This window comes from Ruditapes philippinarum, unplaced genomic scaffold (assembly GCF_026571515.1).
Source record: "Ruditapes philippinarum isolate M1 unplaced genomic scaffold, ASM2657151v2 ctg761_1_1_1_1, whole genome shotgun sequence".
Classification (NCBI taxonomy): domain Eukaryota; kingdom Metazoa; phylum Mollusca; class Bivalvia; order Venerida; family Veneridae; genus Ruditapes; species Ruditapes philippinarum.
In genome coordinates, this window is record NW_026865114.1 from 134444 (window position 1) to 156563 (window position 22120).

The 22120-nt window shown below is 31.4% G+C and overlaps 1 protein-coding gene across 5 annotated transcripts in view; it reads right to left on the minus strand.

Annotated features, from left to right (window-relative positions):
* Positions 1 to 22120, minus strand: part of LOC132727892 (polypeptide N-acetylgalactosaminyltransferase 13-like) — a 42333-nt gene that overhangs the window by 9688 nt on the left and 10525 nt on the right. For 2 of the 5 annotated variants that reach the window (XM_060713491.1, XM_060713487.1), the window contains 12 exons: positions 16345 to 16510; positions 15337 to 15509; positions 14601 to 14612; positions 12166 to 12270; positions 11623 to 11725; positions 10718 to 10888; positions 9618 to 9735; positions 8913 to 9093; positions 8226 to 8365; positions 7812 to 7910; positions 5328 to 5462; positions 396 to 474 (listed from right to left, as the gene is read on the minus strand). In XM_060713491.1, the coding sequence (XP_060569474.1) occupies positions 396 to 474; positions 5328 to 5462; positions 7812 to 7910; positions 8226 to 8365; positions 8913 to 9093; positions 9618 to 9735; positions 10718 to 10888; positions 11623 to 11725; positions 12166 to 12270; positions 14601 to 14612; positions 15337 to 15509; positions 16345 to 16510 (1482 nt within the window). Of the gene's footprint in view, positions 1 to 395; positions 475 to 4062; positions 4189 to 5327; positions 5463 to 7811; positions 7911 to 8225; positions 8366 to 8912; positions 9094 to 9617; positions 9736 to 10717; positions 10889 to 11622; positions 11726 to 12165; positions 12271 to 14600; positions 14613 to 15336; positions 15510 to 16344; positions 16511 to 22120 lie in introns of all 5 variants that reach the window. The other 3 variants (XM_060713492.1, XM_060713490.1, XM_060713488.1) reach the window with 2 other exon arrangements.

A 22120-nucleotide genomic window follows, 5' to 3' on the forward strand; every position in this document is an offset into this window, starting at 1 on the left:
ACAAGAAACAGGTCAAATTAGACCATCATTTAAAAGATGGAAATAAACAAGAACCATGGCAAGGCAGAATATATACAAGGGACAGTTGTGAAAGGTCAGGAAAAAAACAAGGGATCTTCATGTGCACAAAATAAACAAGGAGAGGCCATGAAAGGTCTATCAAGAAAGGGCAGGAAATAAACAAGAGACCATAATGGTCAATAGGGCAACATGGAATGGCAGAAAATAAACAAATTGATCATCATGGAAGAGCAGGAAATGAACATGGGACCATCATGTAACATTGTGGAAGGACATAAAAAATAAGAGACCGTAATGGAAGGGTAGGAAATAAACAAGAGACCGTCATGGCAGTCTGGAAATAGACACAGAGACAAATAAATAGTTAAACTTACCTATAGAAGGAGATTCATGATCATGAGGTGATGCTTTACCTAAGCATTGGTTACTGTTTACATGCTTCAATTCATATGTCTGAAAAACAAACAGCACACGATCAGTACAAATTCACCTTTCATGAACCATAATTTTAAAATATCAAATCAAAACCCACACAATTTGTTACATTTAAACTGTTTATCACTTGCTTTAAGTTTACTATAAATTTTGAAATAAAGGTTGGCATTTTTGAATAAAGGTTGCAATTTCCGAACACAAAAAAAGAGAAGAAAAAGTTCATTACAAATCTTCCGTAATTTCAAAATTAATTTCATTTGTGTTGAATCTCTTAAATTGTAATAAATTAACCTTTCTGTAAAAAGTTGTACATAAAATCTTAGCAATTTTTTTCATCTTTATCCCAAAGGTATCAAGCTCTGTTTTAAAAGCTAGACAATATCTAGAAATAATTTCTGGATAATCCCTATACCCATGTTTTAAGCCATAGCACATTCAGGGGAAAAAAACTTTAAATTTTAACTTAGTGCATTAACAGTTTTTTTTCCAAACACCTCTGATGACAAAGTAGTTATAAAATCTAAAAATCAAAATAAAGAGGGGAAAGGTATATAATAAAGCAGCTAATTCTAGCTATTTACACTGGAAACAAAAACAAAACTGTTCAACCACAACATAATACATAAGCATTAAGTAACAAATAATAAAACAATAACAATTTTGATGACAACACATCACATGCAATGCCTTTAGCAACCTTTATAGACTTAAAAGCCATAAGTACAAAATTAATCTTTAGAAGATTATTGCTTACTCAATTAACATTACGTTCTTTTGTGTAGGCATGACAAATTGAAAGCTCTACATAATACAGTGTTTCTTTTAGAGTGCAAGAACATGGGAATCCTATATTTGAAGCAGGGGAGCTATGCTCAAAATTTATTCTTCACTTTAATTGCTCATCCTTCACAATATTTTTTTCTTTTTGGTGGTTTTTGCTCCTTAAGCTTAATAAATTGGATAATGGTTCAGTATAATTGGTTCTGTCAATCCTTAGCTTTAACAATTTGACCATTGGTTTCATTAATTGAGTGGTACTAATTGGTCCCATATAAAGCTCTATCAATTTGTTCACTTATATTTATACATTGTTCTCTAACCATACAAATAAATACTTATATCAATATTAGCAATATAGTGGCAGGCAAGGCTGACTTTTTTGTGCGGACTGAACAAAGTCTATACTGTTATTTCTTCAATATGAACAAAGACACTGACCAAAGACAGTTGATACTTGGTAAATACAAGGAGGGTTTTTACATCCAAACTTTAATTTAGCTTGATAAATTCCCTACACTGAGAAATGAAACATTGCTAAGAGTAACTTAAATCCACAAAAATCTAGTTTAATTCTTTTAGTTATTGTGCTTGAACATGAACAACATACCATACCCTATGTGAAATTTTAATGAAAAAAGTTTATAGATTGAATACATTAAATCAAAACAAAGTCTCAGTAACTAGAGGTGTAAGTATGCTACAAACAAACCAGAATATTAACATATATATAACATGGCAATACATTTATAGCATACAATTACACATAAAGGTTGTAGCAATAAAACATAAACATACATGCTATGCAAACTGCCGCACACCTATCAGTAGTTTTACTATTCCCATTTTACATTGAGCACATACAAAATATGCAAATTACATTCAGATATTTATGAACAATTTAAAAACAGGTATGAATAAACTTGAATTTGATTCTTAGCATCCTGACTCCAACTGACACAAGACCAGTACAGACCAAGAACAGCTGGCACATTCCTAGCCATCTGATCAGGGTTTGCACTATTCCCTTTTCAGACAGCATATAATTTGAAATCCCCACCCCCACTGAAATGATGAATAGTTTTGTCCTCATTGAAAGATGGAAGAATTCATTTAAGATATTAAGTATGAAAAGGGTTAAAGAAACATCAAGCCAAAAGCAGAATGATGCCTGTATGGTCAACAAAGAATCTTCATGTCAGTATTTATAATGTATTTGTTTTCTGTATATAACAGTGCTGTACGTTTATATGCTCAACTATAAAATGGGTATAGCTCCACTAGTCCTTATCCCAGTTTACAAAGGAAACAATCTACATCACCATGGTTAATGTCAGTTGTCATGGAAACAAAATAAGAACAGAGATAATTAGATTTTTAGTTAAAACTTCTAAAATCAGAGGAATCTGGAATTACTTTACTACAAGTTTGAGTCAAAGTGAGTACTATTTGTTTTTGCAAAAATTCATGAGAGTATTAAATACACTACTTAAACAAGAAGTTTTATATAAACTACTTAAATAGGAAATTATTATGTTCACTACTTTAATAGGGAAGAATTATATAACTACTTAACAAGGGAAGTAGTATAATATATAAACTACATACATAGTGAAGTATTTTTATGCACTACTTAAATAGGAAATTATTATATACACTTATTAAATAGGGAGGTACTATATGAACTTCTGAAATAGGGAAGTATTATATATAGTACATAAATAGCGCTTAAATTGGTAAGTATTACATAAAATACTTAAAGAGGTAAAAACTATATAAACTACTTCAATAGGAAAGTCTAATTCTAACCACTTAAATAGGAAATTTATGTGGAAATACTAATTTTAACTACTTAAATAGGAAATTATTACATACAAACTATCTAATAAAGTATACAAGATTTAATTGAGCGTGATAACTATACAAAGTTGGGTAAAATGGAATAGACTGACACATACTACTTTATAAATACATACACTACCTAACAGCAATTTTATCAATTATACAGCTAAATACAAGGAATACATAAATAACTTATTTTTAAAGAATGTTTAGGGACTGACTGTGACTGTACTAATAATCTGTTAAAGTACTTATTTTGAAAAAAGAAGAACAAAAAATACAATTATTAATGCTTTCAGAATTCCATGAGTGATTTTGTGTTAGTAGACTTTTTAGTTATGTTATACTAATATTACATTCACTACGGATTATATAAAAACTACAAGAGGTACATAAATGAAGTAAAAGAATGTTTGTATTACTTTTAGTGGCTTATAAGTCATTTAATACATACTAAAAATATGATATATCATTCCATAAACATTCATTCGTGCAAGCAAATTGTTTTCAATTTTTATCTGGTTATGCTTTTCTCTTTTTTTAATTACTTAATTTATTATACCATTTATGTCATAAAGTATAAATTGATATATCAAGAAATCAAAAGGGATTCAGAATTTGGATCAAAAGTTTGTTATAAATTGTTAAAGGCAGTTATGGTATGTCATAAAATATATATAAATGGTCAGACATTCCTTAAACATATCTGAATTAACCTTACAAGTGAATGGATAAAAACAGTTCTTTTACTCATTCAAATTTGTTTCTTATTTCTTAAATCACAGACCAAGTAACTAAAGCTTTCACAACCTTACTTTTACTCATTCAATACTCAAAAAAGTTATTTCACAAAGTTAAAAAAAATAAAAATGTGGAAACGAAAAAAAATCATAACAAAAGAAAAAGTCAGACATGAGCAGAAACATAAAGTAGTGTTTTTTGTTTCCATGACAACCTACTGTTATACTCTTGACAACTGTTAACTACCTCTTTACTATAATCCCATACAGGTCCGTCCTGCTCGCACGGCATGAATTTGGCCGCGCCACGGCTCACCGTAATACAAACATTCTCGTCCATCATGAGTTGGCCTTTTCCCGTTAAGGCAAACACCTGTTGTGATAATTATAGCCATACAAGAAAAAAATATAAAGCACATGCATCAGCCGACACTATCAAGGTCAAAGTTCAAGGTCACATGACAAAAACGGCAATATCTTGTGAACTTGTATAAATCTTACTCACATGCTTTCAGTCTATATATCTTCATCAAATATTCAAGAATGAATGAATGACAGCGATAACTTGGAATATTGGTAAAAGAAATGATACTCATGGACATATTTGTCATTACAATTTAATATTTCTGCCATTTTTTCTCCTAAAAGTAGATCACCCAAACAATTGCTGCTTTTTTATTCCTCTATACATTAAGTCTCTTTGCCAACAAGATAATGCCATTTTTGTACAATGTCAAGATCCAAAGGTACAAAATTTAACCTGATCACCAGTATGTAACTGCATAGGTTGTCATTGGTTGAATTTGAAAATTTTACTTGTAAATCAACCAATCAGACAACAGTGACAGTTCTAGACTGGTTTGCTCATTAAAAAATTTTGTATCCTTGAGTCCAGCTGAACTTCATTAAAAAACAGTACAGTCAACAGATTTAACTGGAATGTTCCACAGTAACATGATCTAAAAACAGAAAGAAACTTATTTCTATTAGTAATATATATTACAAGTTTTGTTGCCATTTTCAAACACCGAAACTTTTCACATTTATAAAATCAGTTAAAGTGTGTGAATATTGATATTTGGAATTTTACATCATTTAAGCACATTTTACAAAATGGCAACAAAACCTTATCTACAAAGAATGCATGCCTGTCTGCTCACTATTTGTTCTAACATTATACAATAACTTTTGATGCAACAATAATCTCACTGTTAACGACAGCTCTTTATTTTCATTATCTAAATTCTTTGGGTTGATACATTAACATGCATTCTTTGAGACAGTCTATTCTACTACATGATAAAGACATAAACCACAATATGACACAAATACTGCACACATGCAAAAGAATACAGTATCAAGATGTCAACACTACCGCAAATTATACCAAAACAAGGGAAATAGGGTTCTACAACAGTTAGTTCCCCTGTGATTTCCACAGTTAGTCCCCTTTAGTGGTAATCTATGGAAAGAGTAACCTCCCCTGATTACTCTTCAAGTGATGAGGCCTACCTCCTTATTGTAATCCCATTTCTGATTACCACCCAGGCCGTGGCACTGAAACAGTTTAACTGGGCCGCCCATGGCCGATACATCCATACAGACGTCATCCGTCTGTAAAGCCTGCTTACTTGTGTAAGAAAATATCTACAAAAGCAAACTTTATTAGTATCATGTCAAAAAATAATTAAAACAGAAAAAAGTGCCAGCTTAGTTCAGTTAAAATTCATTTTCTGATTATTTTTAACATAAAATTAAAATCATTTAACATACATGTAATATGTAGAACAATTTAACAAATAAGGGTACTTTAACCCATTACGTCATATACACGCCTTTTAACGCCTTTTTCACCCCCCCCCTTTTGTTGTCTCTAATGGTGAAAAAATGCCTTATTTAGGCCCCCAACACTTGTTTTTGTTTGAGAAATGTTGTTAAAAAAAGTGACCACTTTTTCGGCGCAGCCCCCCAACCAAAAGATACATCAGGGGGTTGCCAGAAGGAGGATGTGCCCCCTTCTGTTTGAGGGGTTTGAAGGGGGGGCAGAGTCCCCCTCATCGCCAAGAAAATTTTGGACTTGTGAGAGGCTATAAATGACCCCAGATAATGAAAAGCATTTGACTATATCTCAATCCATTGAGAAGTTGCAGCACTTTGAAATCAATTTTGATGGAAAAAATCAACGCAAAAGAGTGATTTTTGGCAATTTTGAGATGTCCCCTCGTTGCCATGGTAACAGAAAATTTAAACCTGAGCATGTTGTTTCAAGGACAATGGTCCAGTCAACATTTGTGCCAAGTTTGATTAGTGTTGAAGCAGTTTTTATAGTATTATAGCAATTTGAACTTGTAACGGGAGACTTATCAATGAAAACAGCCATTTTTCACAAAATGCTCATGAAGTAATGGGTTAAAACACAACTGAAGAATCTGCACATTTGAAATATGCATTTCAAAAGTGAGAAACCCTCAAATGTACAATCACATTATTCACACTGGTAAAATCTACAGCTCTTAAAATAGAGACACAGTAACAGCTTGTTGTTTCAGCAGGAAATTGATGGTCTAAACTCATCTCCTTTTGTCATCTTCATTCTGACTCTATTTAACATAGTTTTCAAATATGGATACTGGTTTTCCATATAATTATGTTAACAATAATAATATTATTTTAAGCATGCTTTGAGTGTACATGATTTTAGCTACATTACAATAAGTTTCTTACATATCAAGTCAATGAAAATGGTCATTAAAACATATAATAGATTCTAATATTCAAAATTTATTTGAACCAGTCTTCATCTTTGAATCTGTCCTCATTATCAACACCCAATATGATTCAATCCAAGAGGCTGGTCTTTGATACATACATGTTGAGACTGGTTAACAAATGAAATATTCCTATAGTTTAAACATTTGTTGACAATCTTTACTCTCTCCTTTTTATCTTTAAGTCACACTCTCTGAATGTTACATAGCAACTTTCTTGACTTAAAGATCCTGTATGTTGCATACCACTCTTCATTGAATTATATATGTATGTAATTATGCAAATTTGACAATTTTCAAACATGGAAGAATATGTAAAGTATGTATTGCAAATATTTGTACATATTTAAGGTAATCATTAAATTATATGCATTCATTTCTTATTGGAAAAATTGACTTAGAATTTATAGAAAACTAAATTCTAATTACTTCCCTTTATTTACATGAAATATTAAATTCGGTAATATCTTTAATAATGTTTTTTGAAACTTACAATATCGATAAATCTTAATTTGAGCATCATAATTTGTATATAAAACCATAAAAATAATGTGCTACAGGATCTTTAATGATTGGAAGACCTCACATGTATTTCATATAAGTAGAACTACTGACCTAACCTAGAAGGATAATTTTCTCGCAGGAAAGTACCCAATGTCCCTTTTGGGGTTCTAACTTGCAGTAAACAGGGGTTGCTGAGTATAATAGAACAAATAACAATTGCACAACTCATCTTTGGCATTTTCAAAATGTGCTCCAACTTAAGAGGTTATTAAACCATATATTGATACAGAAAACAAATTGTTCACTGTGAAGAAAATATGGTTTTCTGTTATCTATATATATTACCATATTATTTGTGTGAAGCCCTAATTTACACAATACTCTGCATTCTTTCCATAGCTTTTACAAAACACTATAAATTTTCAATAAGACAACCTATCATTATATCATGGGAATGCATATCAGTGTTTTAATAAAATCATGACAAACTTTTTTTCACTCAGGTTTTAGTATATAATTGGGAAGACATTTTAAATGGAGCGCATCTCTTTCCTTGTGTGCTTTCACTTGACATAACCAAAGCTCACCATGATATTTCCATATTTATATTTCTTTAACATTATTTAATGCCATAAAACTTTATGAAAGAATGTTCTATCAAAATACAAAAAAAATCTGAATGTACTGTATGTACCCAAAAAATGATCATTAAAATCATTCATACCTGATTTCCACCCATTCCATGACAATGGACGAGACCAATTTTCTCGCCACTTTTACGTCCCATACTGTCTATACAGGCACCTGACTCTTTATTCTTTATCTACAAAACAAGCATAAATTTCATGTTATTTAGTTGAATTTAAAACATTATGCTGGGGGGGGGGCGGGGGGTTTTGTTATTCATTCATGAGTGTATCATCTCTGTTGATAATCATATACAGTATTCTGTACAATTCAGCTGCATTTAACTTTTAACCTGATGAATATGAAATATTGAGTTACCATCAGTATAGAATCTAGTAAGACCGTGCCAATGTGCATGCTGGTCTGCCTTTATACTGGTGACAATACTGATCACTGTCATTTCGAGCAGGTTTTCAGTAAAAATGTAAAAAGACATGAAAATAACACGTACCTCTCCTAATGCATGATATTCTACAGGCATCTGTGATTCTGGATATACATTCTCTAAATACCATTTAAAACTTTTACATTGTTTCTTCTCTCTAAATTCTTTCCTTGCACTAACATCACCATAATCTGTATTTTTTACACCTGGAACAATATTTCAAAAAAACATGAACTTCACTTAGAAAGTTTTCTTTTAAAGGATTTTCTAGAAGAGTCTGCCTTCTTTTCAAACAAGATTTCCAAATCAGCAGTGGGAAACAAATGAGCCGCGTCATGACAAAACCAACATAATGGGTTTGCGACCAGCATGGATCCAGACCAGCCTGCGCATCCGTGCAGTCTGATCAGGATCCATGCTGTTCACTTATCAACCCTATTACAAGTAGAGAAACTGATAGCAATTAGCATTGATCCTGATCAGACTGCGCGGATGCGCAGGCTTGTCTGGATCCCTGCTGGTGGCAAACCCATTATGTTGGTTTTGTCATGACGAGGCTCAAATGATCTTTAACACTCTCTGTCAGAGACCAATTGTCAGAGAAAATTCAACTCCCTTGAGGCCTCTGAATTACAAATTTGATGCTCTCCAAATTGAACTATTTGGATGGACAAATATCACCTAACAATTATCAAAAGTAAATTCTTAAATCATTATTTTTAGATATTTAATATTTCAATACATTTTACATACCTGGATTAATTTTATAGAAAAAGTCTTTATATTCGTCCATCCATACTTCTACAATTCTTTGGGTGTTATGATTAATAATTCTGGCCACACCTCCAGGCCAGGAATAAGGTGAGGTTTTCCTGAACACATGACCCACACGGGAACATGTTACAATGTAGACTTTACCACCACACATCCATACCTGAAGGAGAAGTAAATTTTATTAACATTGTTTAACATAGCAGAGGTCACAGGTCTGTCTGTCTACCTTTGACATACCAATACAATTAATTTTAGTTTTTAATACACAGAAATGGGACCTATATATATATATCTCTTTTACAGCTCTACTAACTTGGCTGCTATTTTCTTCAAATAAGGGGTCAAAACCACCTCAACTGCTGGCTCACACAGGGATAAACTGTGGTTGCAATTTTGATGCCCAAACACTAAAAGGCAATTCCTCACCCACATTGGGAACAGCACAACACTCTGAATCCTCTGGCTATGGGACAGAATCCCGCCAGAGGATTCAGAGTGTCTTTGGCTGCCTTAACAATCAACAGTGGTGCAATTTCTTTTTAACAAAATATAAGAAGCTGTCATTCTGTGGGACTTAAATGTGCTATGTCTAGGTCCTCAGAAAAGTCTGACAATTATGGTGAAACAACCAAACAAATAAATACCCATATGTTTATTTCATTCTTTAGTAACATCAAAACTTACTCTGAAAGACATTTCTAGATTTTCAGCTCCCCAGATATCCATACCCTCATCATATGATCCTATCTCATAAAAATAGTCCCTGTCTATAGAGAATAAACCTCCTGCCATAGTTGGGGTCCTGTAATAGAGAAATCAATAGTATATAAATAACAAATAGGTTTGTAAGTAACAGTAAAAATATCATCTTAAGGAAAAAACTGTTATCTGAGATGTTAGCCGAGGGTTAGATTATTTTTTACAAGGAATGGTATTTTCACGAACCTCTGTGTTATTTATTTTATTATCTCAAACAAATATGTCGTTGGTACACTGTTCCTATAGATTTTTTTTTCTTCAGATTTTTACTGTGAAAAAGTAATGTTATCTATGTACCAGTACAAAATTTTTAGTCACATGGTACACTTTAATCAACAGTTAGATCAACTCCGCATGGCCTATAGGAAATTAACATTACAAAAATAGTGAGGGGTAATAATATCAGTTGCATCAGAACCTGCATTTTAATATTGTTATAATAATAATAATAATAATATGAATTATTATTGATTTTGTTTATCAAGTATATTGTATGTAAAATCATTTATCTGACAAACGGATTTTTACGTTGCTATGGCTGACTTAGTAACATAGCAATGTTTAGATTTGAAATTATGCATTTCCAATACCTCAAAGACCTGACTAGCTTACTATGTGTAATATAATGGATATACTCTGCTTTGAATTTTATTTAAGTTCAATATCAAAATGCAATTATTGAGAATTTCAACAAGGAAGGGCAGGTTGGTTTGGCTCTATGCTTGTGGCAAAGGCTATTCATTTTCGGTGAGTGGGACTAAGAAAAGTGAAGGACCACCACACTAAATACCATATTATTGTATGAACAAGGAAGTTGAATGCAGCTAAAATCTCTCCTTTTCATCCGCCGAAATGCACTTTAGAATGTCTAATTCATCACCTCACACCAATTTAAAAATCAATCATGACTAAATAATTTAAGAATCTGCGAATAAAGAGATATCTTTTTTACTTTGTGACCATGATTTTTGCAAGTGTCTAAAGGTACTGTTCCGTCACTGTAGTGAGTTTAAGTTAAAGCTTACCTGACTGGCTGACTCCTGTCTCCACCTCTCCTATCTAATTCTCGTTGTGGGACCGGGTACCATCTGAAGTTAAGTTTCCAATTAAAACCACCCCATGTCATATCAGATCCAGTAATATATTCAAATGTATCATCACTTATAACATCAATGATGGGACAGGCTACTGCAGTTCTGAAATAAACATTATGTTACATGATTAGCAATAAATAAGATCAAGCACAATTCCATCATTTTATTTTTGTTGGATTTTACCTCCAACCAACACAGAAAAGGTTATATGACAACTTCCCAGCCTAGCTGGTAGAGGGATACCTCAGGTGCCCTTACATGCATTATTTCAGGCATGAAAGGGTACCTGAGTATAATTGCCACCAAAATTTCTTAAACTTGCTTAATTGCTTCCTCACATGAAGAAATCCAAATTCCCTGACGAGAATCAAACCCACAACCTTGAGGAGCTAGTGATTTGAAGTCATCAAATGACCTTAACCACTCAGTCACAGGCACCACTTATATCATATAGTGTCAGGCTTTAACAAGCAACAAAGACAACAGACATAAAATGTGTAGTCTTAACAAATGTACTCAAGTAAAATTTTTGCATGAGATCTTGTAAATTATATTGATCAATTAGCAGTCCACTGCTTTTACTAACTAAAACAGCTGTCAATGAGAAAATACAAGCATGGCATGTGAAAGACCCAAACCAATGATCCATGGTTTGAAAGACACCTTATACATAATATTAACAATTACACTATCAATTATTTCAACTAGTTTCATACAGTTTTACACGTTCTTTATATTACAGAAATGATATATGTATACAAAATAATATTAAACCATTTAGGTCATATAATATCATATATTATACAGAATAGTAAATAAAAACATGTAGGCCCTACCTATCTTTATATATTTCTGTAACAAGAGGCTCTAACCAGCCTTCAGTTGCTTCACAATGAGCATCCAGGAATGTTATTACTTTACCCTTAGCTTTAGCAGCACCTGTACATAACAAGAAAAATATATAGAACATGTAAAACTTATACATGTACCAAAAAACTTTAATCATATGCAAGTTAAAAGTAAACAACTATTTCCTAGTTCAAAACTAAACATATTCATCATACAAGAAAAGCATTGATGCATAGCATCAAAGGGCTTCCAAGCAAGAAATGCAGCAAGTGACGATGAACTAGTAGACATCTGATGACTAGAATATATTCTTATAAATTTTTCAATGGTAAATAAGTTTTACCAGAATTGTATATCATAGATGAATGGACAAACAAAAGACACTGTTCATCGACTAGAGATTAGAATATTATATGTATTTTCTTTGGAAACAAAACAGTAATTAAAATGAACAAAGTCAAATGATGGCAAGGTATAAATCATTTCCAATTCTTGCGGTTTACAGGTTAAATAAGGTATATGTAACTCACCTTTTAATCGAGCTCTGATAAGCCCAGTCCTTTCTTCTGACCTGATCACATAACATCTGACTGGAAGTTTACTTAAATATTCTTCCAACTTTGACCCTAACTCCTCTGCAAAAAAGTACAACAACAAAAATGCTATATAATGGGCTATTTATTTTTTTACATTTCTGTATCTATCAACACTATATCTGTTTAAAAAGTATGTCAAATCAATGAAATTATTGAACAAGTAATTATGACTGAAACAAAACTTTATTAATCATAAATGAGTAAATATTTGTATAATATAAGAGCACCACATGTGAAGTTAATGCTCGTCACATAGGATATTAAAGTTCATTATAGATATACATTGTTGCTTTCAGAGTGCGGTATTATATGATTCCTACGATATTTAAAATTTGTCCCCTAGACTATTTGCCTTCAGTTACAGCTATTTAGATTTATTTAAAGTAATGTCTTTTCTATTTTTTTTTTTTTTTTGCTAATTAAGTTCCTTTAGATTATTACTCACTGGGTACCGTTTTCTATGTGGTATGCATTATGTATAATGTAAGAGAATGGGTACCATCTCTTTGCTTCTGCAAGTTAACAATGCAAAACAGACAGTTTCAATAATATCAAAAGACAACATCATGATCAGAAGATGCAGACAAAAATCAGCTTTCTTTCTTAAATATCTATTTTAGTTTAAGCAAGTGTTATAAGTAGTTTTTCAAATATCATACTTGTGAAAATTAAAGCCAGACTGACAACATAAATTTCAGCTATTAGAAATATTGTTTGTGTCACCTTAATTTAACCAAAAATCTGTCAAATTTTTAATTTCTAATCCTGTGCCCCCCCCCCAACACACACACACCTACAAATTTTGGTTCAGAAGCAACAATACACAAAATTTACTCAACTATAATCCTATGGAACATTTTCAGCTAAAAGATGAATACTTCATAAATATACAAAACTGTTTCAAACAACATGAACATTTAATCTTTCTGCCTCATTTTTAAAGCATCAAAGCTTTCAAAAACCCATTAACCATAATACGTCCATGCTAGAATATAACTTTATATTTGATAAAAGCAAAGTTGTTATAACAAAGCAAATTATCCAAAGCAAACTGAAAACAACATATGTCCACCATTAGTAACATTGTGTCTACAAGATTTTCTTTATAACAATCTTTATAGTAAATTATAACTACTTAAAACATCTCATTTCTAGACAATGTCACCTATAAAAAATTGTCAGAAAATGGCAAAAATTACATCTACGGGGAAATTTTGTGATAAATAGAAACTACAATGTAATAGTTTGTATTTCTATATAGCATATTTGTCTACAAAGAATTGTCTATTAAACAAAATCTATAGCAGTGATTATTTAGAAAAGTAAGCAGAAATTCAACTATTGTTCAGAATCTACCAAAATAAACAACTGAAAAGCAAAATCTGATAAAAATATCAGCTCCTAAATAAGGTAAGGCTTAAGGATCTGACAGTAACCCATTAGAGGTCACCTTCCTGTGACCTTTCAATTAGCCAATCGATGAATGCTTTCACATTTTTGGAAGTAGATCAGTTATTATATTTAACTTTTGGGAAACCAGAAAGATATTTTGTGTGAACAAAAATGACATCATTATGCATTTTTGATAAACAACAGTAAATCAATACAAAAATTATGGAATCTTGTGTGAAAATATACTCAAAATATTTGCCTAAGTGATCTATTCTAACACAAAACTAATAACTTGTCCGACTTCACAAATTATTATGGGTATTCTTATTGGGTTTTTTTTTTAAATGCTTCTCAGTAACAGGTGATTAAATTGGTTGGCTTTAACAGAAAAGGTAAACTTTAGTCAGGTTGTTTTTGACAGTTCAAACATTATTTATATAATTTACGTTAAAAAAAGAAACCATGTAGGACCAGAACACATGATAATAGAGTAATACTTAGTAATCGTACAATTGAAAAGCATTGACTAAACCAGAAAAAGTTGAAACATATACTACTATACAACTCCTAAAAGCAAATTTATGTATTAATAACATATAACAAAGCAAATGGAAGTTAGAGAAGAAAATATTCCAAAATCCCATAAATACTGAATGAAAATCCAGAAACAAAATAAATCTGCTGAAAAACCTATGTTAACCTCTAAAATTAAAAAAATACATAATTATATATCTATATCACAGCATTTCACGCACAAGTTTTCCTGTCCACCAAAATAGTGATTTTACTGTTGCCTCCAATAGCAACAGCGGCAGTCAGCCTAACTGTGCAGTCTATAATTTCTGCCCTAATGGCGTGGCCATAATTTGGCTTGTACCCACAATGATAATTAAACATGAAGGTTAAAGCCAAAACAGCCTAACACCTACATGAAAGCCTTATATTAGGCCCCACTTTTTGCATGTAAAAATACCTACCTCTTCCTTCCCCTGAAAATATTGTAACTTATTAAATTCTTTGCATAGTAACTTTTAACATATTACTTAACATATTATGTCAGATTTTAGCCATTAACATTTGGCATTTGTTCATACGGTAAAAAGCAGTCACAGAAAGTAACAAAATGCTTATTTTTTCCTTATATGATGGTGATTGTATGGTGATTGATTGTTGTGCACCAACAAAATTTAGTTCATATAACACTAAAACATCAAGGATGATTTTGGCTAACCTCGTGTGTTACAAACTTAAAACAACACCAGTGGTCAAAACCACGTTATCTGCTGGAGCTAAAAGATGCATAGACTCCAGTTATTCGAACCAATTTAGTCGCCTCTTAAACACACATATGGATAAAGTGGCTGCAATTCTGATGCCTTCACCCTGAAAGGCAACCGCTTAGCCACAAGGGAACCATGCTTATGTCCAGCAGGCAGCTTATGACTATTTCCTTGACTGCAGAATCATAATCAGTCACGTAAATTACATACCTGACATAGATAGGCTACTTTAGAGCTTCATGTATAAAAATCCAACAATATAAACAGACTCTTTCACTAGCTGTGCTAATTTTTTTTATTTTAATGCAAAAAAAAATAAAATAGTATCATATACTACAACTTCCGAACATTCAAGTCAATTAAATTATTCTGGTTTTGTTATATAATATATCGATAAAAAAATTATTTATGCCATGTTTTTCCCTATACCAACCTCTTTCGCTGGCATCGTCGACTAGAATAATCTCGTTTAGTAAAGCTGGTGGAGATCTATTTATAACACTGTGAACGGTACGTAGTAACGTGGACCATGCCTCGTTGTGAAATACTATAACAACACTAGTGTCAGGCAACACTGAAACTGGTGGGTACTTTTTATTTCTACATCTGAAAAAAAGACAAAAACTGATTTTAGTATGTTTTCCTTTCAAATACTAGCATTACGTACAGTGCATTTTTATAGATCTGTTTAAAGTTTATAGTCACATAATTATATATTCATCAACATAATAATAATGATCTTTAGATTTTTGATAAAGGTAGTAGTACTTTATAATAATTATGCAAAAACTGCATTCATTGACAACTTTAATTTTATTCTATCTATAATAGCAATAAAGAGAAATGTTAAAAGTTTCTTTCTTTCTTTTTTTTCTTTTTGTTACCATTACACCAACACAGAAGAGGTCGCATGCCGCATTTCCAGTGTGACCAGTGGAGAAGACCTAATGTGTCCCTCTGTGCATTATTTCAGGCAAGAACGGGCACCAGAGTAGAACCATCAACATTCAGTAAATTATTTTAGGCAAGAACGGGCACCAGAGTAGAACCATCAACATTCAGTAAGCTACCTGGATAGCCTCTTCACATGAAAGAATCAAAAGTCTCTGGCAAGATTTGAACCCACAGTGGTGAGGGGCAATTGGGTTGAAATAAATGACCTCATCTACATGACCAGAGACACCACTCAACTGCCCTATTGTTTACGTTTTCTTTTACCTTAAATTTGCGGGTTTTTTCTTTTTCATGAAATGGAAACTTCACTAAGTTGCAATTCAGTTTAAATGGTCCGGTCTGTAGGTTTGTCAGCAGACATACATTGTGATAAATAACTTATCATAAGCCTCACATAAGCTGAGCATATTTTATCATAAGTTGGGCATTTATTATCATTAAGTTAAGTGTATTTTAACATAAATTATGCATATTCTAACAACTATACCCTGGTATTCTGTAATCAGGAAGAGATCTATTCAATGACATCAGATCACTGGCAACAAGGTTAAATTGGTGGATTTTAAATTTCTCCTTTGATTCCCCCTCCATGTTTGCAGGTATAACCACTGCCTTCCCCATGTCACCCGGCATGCTCGGCCGACCTAATAAACCTGTAAATATAAATTAACATGTTGTTAACTTTAAATTATTATTCATTAATTATCTATGATAGTAACACACAACATAGTTCTGACACTAATATTGTAAGAGGTAAGCCAGGCTGCACAGCCATTCAGTTAAACTAGATTCTCGATCTTAAGTAATAAATGATCCCTAAAATTCAAATTATCAATAGAAATTTCAAAGATCAAAAGCAAGCCAAATAAATTTAATTTAGCAAATTTAGATGGGAAAATACTAATAAGATTAAGTATGTTAACATATAAACAGTTCTATTTACGTTAAGAAAGACATTTCAACAGAAAAAGGTTAAATAATGCTAATAATTAAAAGCATAATAAAGTTTATGAATTTTAAATACATATTGTAAAACTGTAATGAAATAATTATAATGTTAAATTTAACATGGAGATTTGTCATTTTAAACAAGAGGCTTTCCCTCAATTTAATATTTCTAATGCATCATAATTTATTACAATTTTGACACAGTGTCTACCACTCTCTTGCCATATTATGATCAAAATTAGAGGTTATATAATTTGTAACATGTAAAATATGAATCTGAAAAATAAAATGCTGAATGAAATAACATCACCAAATATTGTTTGATTTCAACAAAATTAATACAAAAATAAATTACATTGACTATTCATTAAATATTTTCTGTAAACCATACATTTAAGCTTCTTAAAGTGTCTGCATTTTAAGTTGTGAATGGACAATTTAAGCTGAAAAAAAAAAACAACATCTAGGCTGAATAGATTCAATACCATTTAATTGCAATAAAATGTAAATAAATAAGAATTACAGGCACTAACATTTCAACTAAAATACAATCAATGTTCACAAACTCATAGTTTAGATCTCCATAAAATGTAAATCAAAGACAGCTTTAAATCTTAAAAGCCTATCTAAAATCAAATAAAATATTTATCAATTGATTTGGATTTTGTGTGAAATATGGCTTAAATTCATTGCTGTTTTACTGATCAATCTTTTTTAAACAACTCAAAGTTTTAACATCATATATATAAAACACTCTTTTTAAGCCTGTCCCACTGGTTCTTGAACAATTGTCTTTCAGGGGCTTTTTATCCCCTTCTTTAGCAGGGGCCATTTATTAGAGCTTACAGGGAAAATGATCAAATAGTACACAAATCTCGGAAAAAATTATTTTCAGACTTGCTATGTCAAAAAATCTCAGCAGTGTCACTCTAAATATTAATGAAATGATAAATTAAATAGATAGGAAGGCTCTTGTTTTGAAATGCATGTCAGCTGTCTTGACCTTTTTAATAGCTTAAAGCCTTTTATCCTTTTGTCAATTTAAATACATTGTATACTTATACACAAGATTTAAGCTAAAATTCAAATATTTTTATTTTCTTTTTAAAATTCTTTTCTTTGTCACAAAAATAAATATTGAACTTCTTTAACAACTTTATAAGCATTAAAATATATCAATGTAGGAGACATCTGTCTTTCAATTTCATCTGCAAATTTTGCACTAAATTTTTTTTCTCAAAATTACCCACAATGCAATACACCACCCACAACATATTGGGTCATATACTATAGATAATGATCACCATTCCAAATACAATTATATACATGTCATCATTAAATCACATCCCCCTGGCTATATGTAAATAACTCGCCAAGTATAGATAATTACTAAAAATGATAAATTGTCTTACCCCACCCACTGATCAAATTCACTGACCTGAGGTAACCCATAAAATGATATAAAATCTTCCATCAAGCTATTTAGTGTAATAATAGTAATTTACTTTTGTTTATAGGGTCATATACTAGTAAATAAGTGCTATTACAGATAGCAATGGTTTTGATATAGCTTGATGTAGCATTTTTTCTGCCAATAGATTAATTTAACAGCTTTGAAACTTAGATTGTATGATTATTTTGACTAATTTTAAATAGAAAATATTACAGTCCCCCAAAACATAAATGCTATTTCAACTTTGAAACAGTTTTTGAAGCATTATTATCTTATAAAGTATCAGATCCATACACCAACATGGTTATATTTTCAACAATTCAATATGATATCTGTTGTAAAGCGTCATATCTGAAGGACGACCTGAACATTTTCTTTTTATTGAGTGATTATTACCTTTAAGTAACCTTTAAAACTTTATAATCTACACAAATTTCTAAATTAAACAAACATTTTCAAGCCCTATTCTGAGACACTTCACTAAATTTACACAACACCTTTATTTAAGTTTTAACTTTAACTGTACTAAACAAACAAAAATAGCTGCTTAATTTACATATATTTTACGAGTTATGTAATTATTCATTTAACTTTTATAAGGAAGATTATGATGCGTCCATTAATCTTTTATTTCAACAGGGATATATCTAGATTATAATGTGCTCCTATAATAATGTTGTTTAAATGTCATAATCAAAATGTCTTAATCCATTTATAATTGATGTTCTTAACCAATATCATTAAAATCATATCCTAACTGAGCAATTTGTTTCTTTAATGGTTTTATGGCACACCAACACAATTTAGGTCATATGGCACTGAACCAGGAAAGATGCTTAATTGCTTACTATTTAGGTCATTTGGCTTCAAAATACAAAAGATGATTTTGGCTAACCTTAGGTGTTACAAACTTAAAGCAACACCAGGGGTCAAAAACACCTCACCTGCTGGAGCTTAGGCTTAGAGAAAGGCATAAACTCTCGTAATTAGTCATCTCTTACATCAAGAAGGGTTATTCTGATGCCACAGCTGGGTAATTCTGATGCCTCAGCCCTTAAAGGCAACCCCTCAGCCACAAAGTAAATTGTAACATGGTAAAATGAAGATCTGATTTTGATGAAAAACCTAAAAGCCTGTCAGGATTCAAACCCAAAGCAGCAATCAGCAAGTAGTTATAAGTCTGAACTTTCACTATTCCAATTACTGAGAACCAATTAACTGTACTGAGGTTATTTATACACAGCACAGGTTGCCTATATGTGTGAGTCCTCCAGTAAAGTATTAGTCATTTTAGATTTTTTGAGGATAGTGCAAGACACAGATACAGACTGATTAGCAATTTTAGTATCCTAGCAGGGGAATCAAACCCACAATGTTGAGATTACAAGTCTCGCACTCTGTCTGAGTTATATGGGCAAGCATCTGACCAATTATGATCAACATACAGATTGATGTAATGTTCCAGTTGTGAAAGGTGTGACATACATTTAAGTGTCCGGCCACTGGTCATTAACTTGTTAATGTATTGACAGGTAAATATATTTGTGTGTCAAAACTGTCAGCCAGGCATTATTTATTGCTTTTCATTAAGGTGGACACAATTATGTATTGTATTTAATAGCAGAAAAAAATGTAAAAAAAACAAAACAATAATAACATAATAAAAAATAATGTTTTTGGGTGTTTTTTTTTAATAATGAAAAAGCAAAGTTAACAAAACATATTTTAAGGGAAAAATATTTCTTTACAGTGCATTAATTTAGTCTACTTTTTTTAATTCTTTATAAACTACTTTGTTCTAGTAACCTTAATCGTCAACCATTTTTTAAAGCTTAAAACAAAATTAACATAGATATTAACAATTTTGACTGCTGACAAGTACAAAATATACTGGATGTAATCAGTGCACCACATACTTGTTGTCTCATCATGGTCTGCACTGTTTGGTTTTTCTGTCAGTACATTGAATTGTTTCCCTTAAAAATTAGGAATGTCCGTGTTCAGATTTAAAGATGGACCAGTCCATTTTAGATATTAAGCAGGATGTAAGGAATTAACAAATTAGATCATCAAGCTGTGACATTAAACTACCACAGGATAGCTTCCTGACATGAAAAAGTCTGCTACAAGAGTCGTGCCCAGTGAGATAAAAGGTACAAGTGATTTTGTCTCAGTTAACTTAGCCATCAGGCCACTGTGGCCCCTTACATACAATTATGTATGTTTTAAGTCAATATTATTCAATATTATGTACATATAAAAATAATACTCCAGAGTTAAAAGTAAAATATTTGTTTTCTCTACACAAGTAAAATATCCCTTAGGGCAGGCCGTAAATATACATCAAAGCTTACACCTTGTTTGTCAAAAACAACAATTAAACAATAATCATAACCATGGAAAAGAAAAAACACCTTCCTACTGCAATTAATTAAGACATTCAAGTCTTATTTAGTAATATTTACACAAATTTTAACCTGAATGTATATTCAAACGACCACATAATCATCACATAGTCTAAATATAATAAAAATAGCCTGTCCTATCAACAGTTTTATCATTGACCTTAAAACCCATGTTTTTGACATCTTTTTTGCTATTTTTGGAAAGTTGCATTTTAATAAATTACAATGAAAAATTACAATGTTAAAACATGTAAAAGTTAACATTTTGTTTAAGTTGACATTCACAAAATTTAATTTACTCTATGTTTTTTTGTAAAAAAAAATAAGTCCTGTACTTTTGTAGAAATTGTATTAACTGTTAAATATTGTATTAACTGTTAATTTATGAATATCCTTTCAGGACTATTATTTAAATGAACATGTTTATGTTTAAAGTGCTACCAGTAGAGAGTCAAATTAAGACTTTTATTCAGTGCAGCGACACAATAGACACTGTACTAATTAGATTTTTCTGTTTGAGTAAATGTTGATGCATAAAGCAGCATGCCGCCAGCTGAGCCTAAATATTTCAAGAAACTCATACTTAAAATGTTCCAAGATATTAGGAAAAGAAAAACGATTCAATATTTAAGTAATAATGTACAAGTAATGTGCAATTAATGACTGAAATTGCAGTATTTATTACCATACTTTACTGTGTGACTATAATGCAGTAAGGGCTATTAATGCATGTTTTGACCTCTTTTTGGTTATTTAAGTGGATTGTAAATACCATATTGCAATGTGCAAATTTTAACTTTCTTTGTTCTTTTTTCCTTTTAAATACAAATTTCAAAATTTTCATGGAAATTAACATGAATCTGCAGGCATGCTGCTTTAAATTTACTCCCTTAAATAATGATATGTTTCCAAATCTAAAACAGGACAAGTTCATTGTTCGAATTCAACTGGGAAAAAAGTTAAATGTAAAACATTTATCTATGTTAGTTTATACTGGATTGATTTTTGTTTAATTGTCTTGGAAGTTTATAATAAGCTTACTGGAACAGTGACTTTCAAATTCATTCCTTGAATTAATCAGTACTAAGAAATTACTAGACAATGAGAGTAAAGTCTACCACTCAGCCATGCCACCACTATAAATGTTACAAATGTTACAGAAGGAACTTTAACTTAATTGACAGAAAATAATATACAACAACCATCAACAAGCTGGATCAATTGTATGCTGAAATGAAACAAGAGCTGTCGGTAGGACAGCAACGCTCGACTATTCTTAGTGCTTGATAGTAAAAAAATGCTTGATACAGATACCTCCTCCTGTTTACAGGTTGGGGTAATGATGGTGAACAAGTGTGCAAAGTTTCAAAGACATATGTCAATGAACTTTGAATATATTTGAACTATTACAAAAACTTTAACGTAAATTCTAAGTCGAAAAAGGAGCATAATTCTGT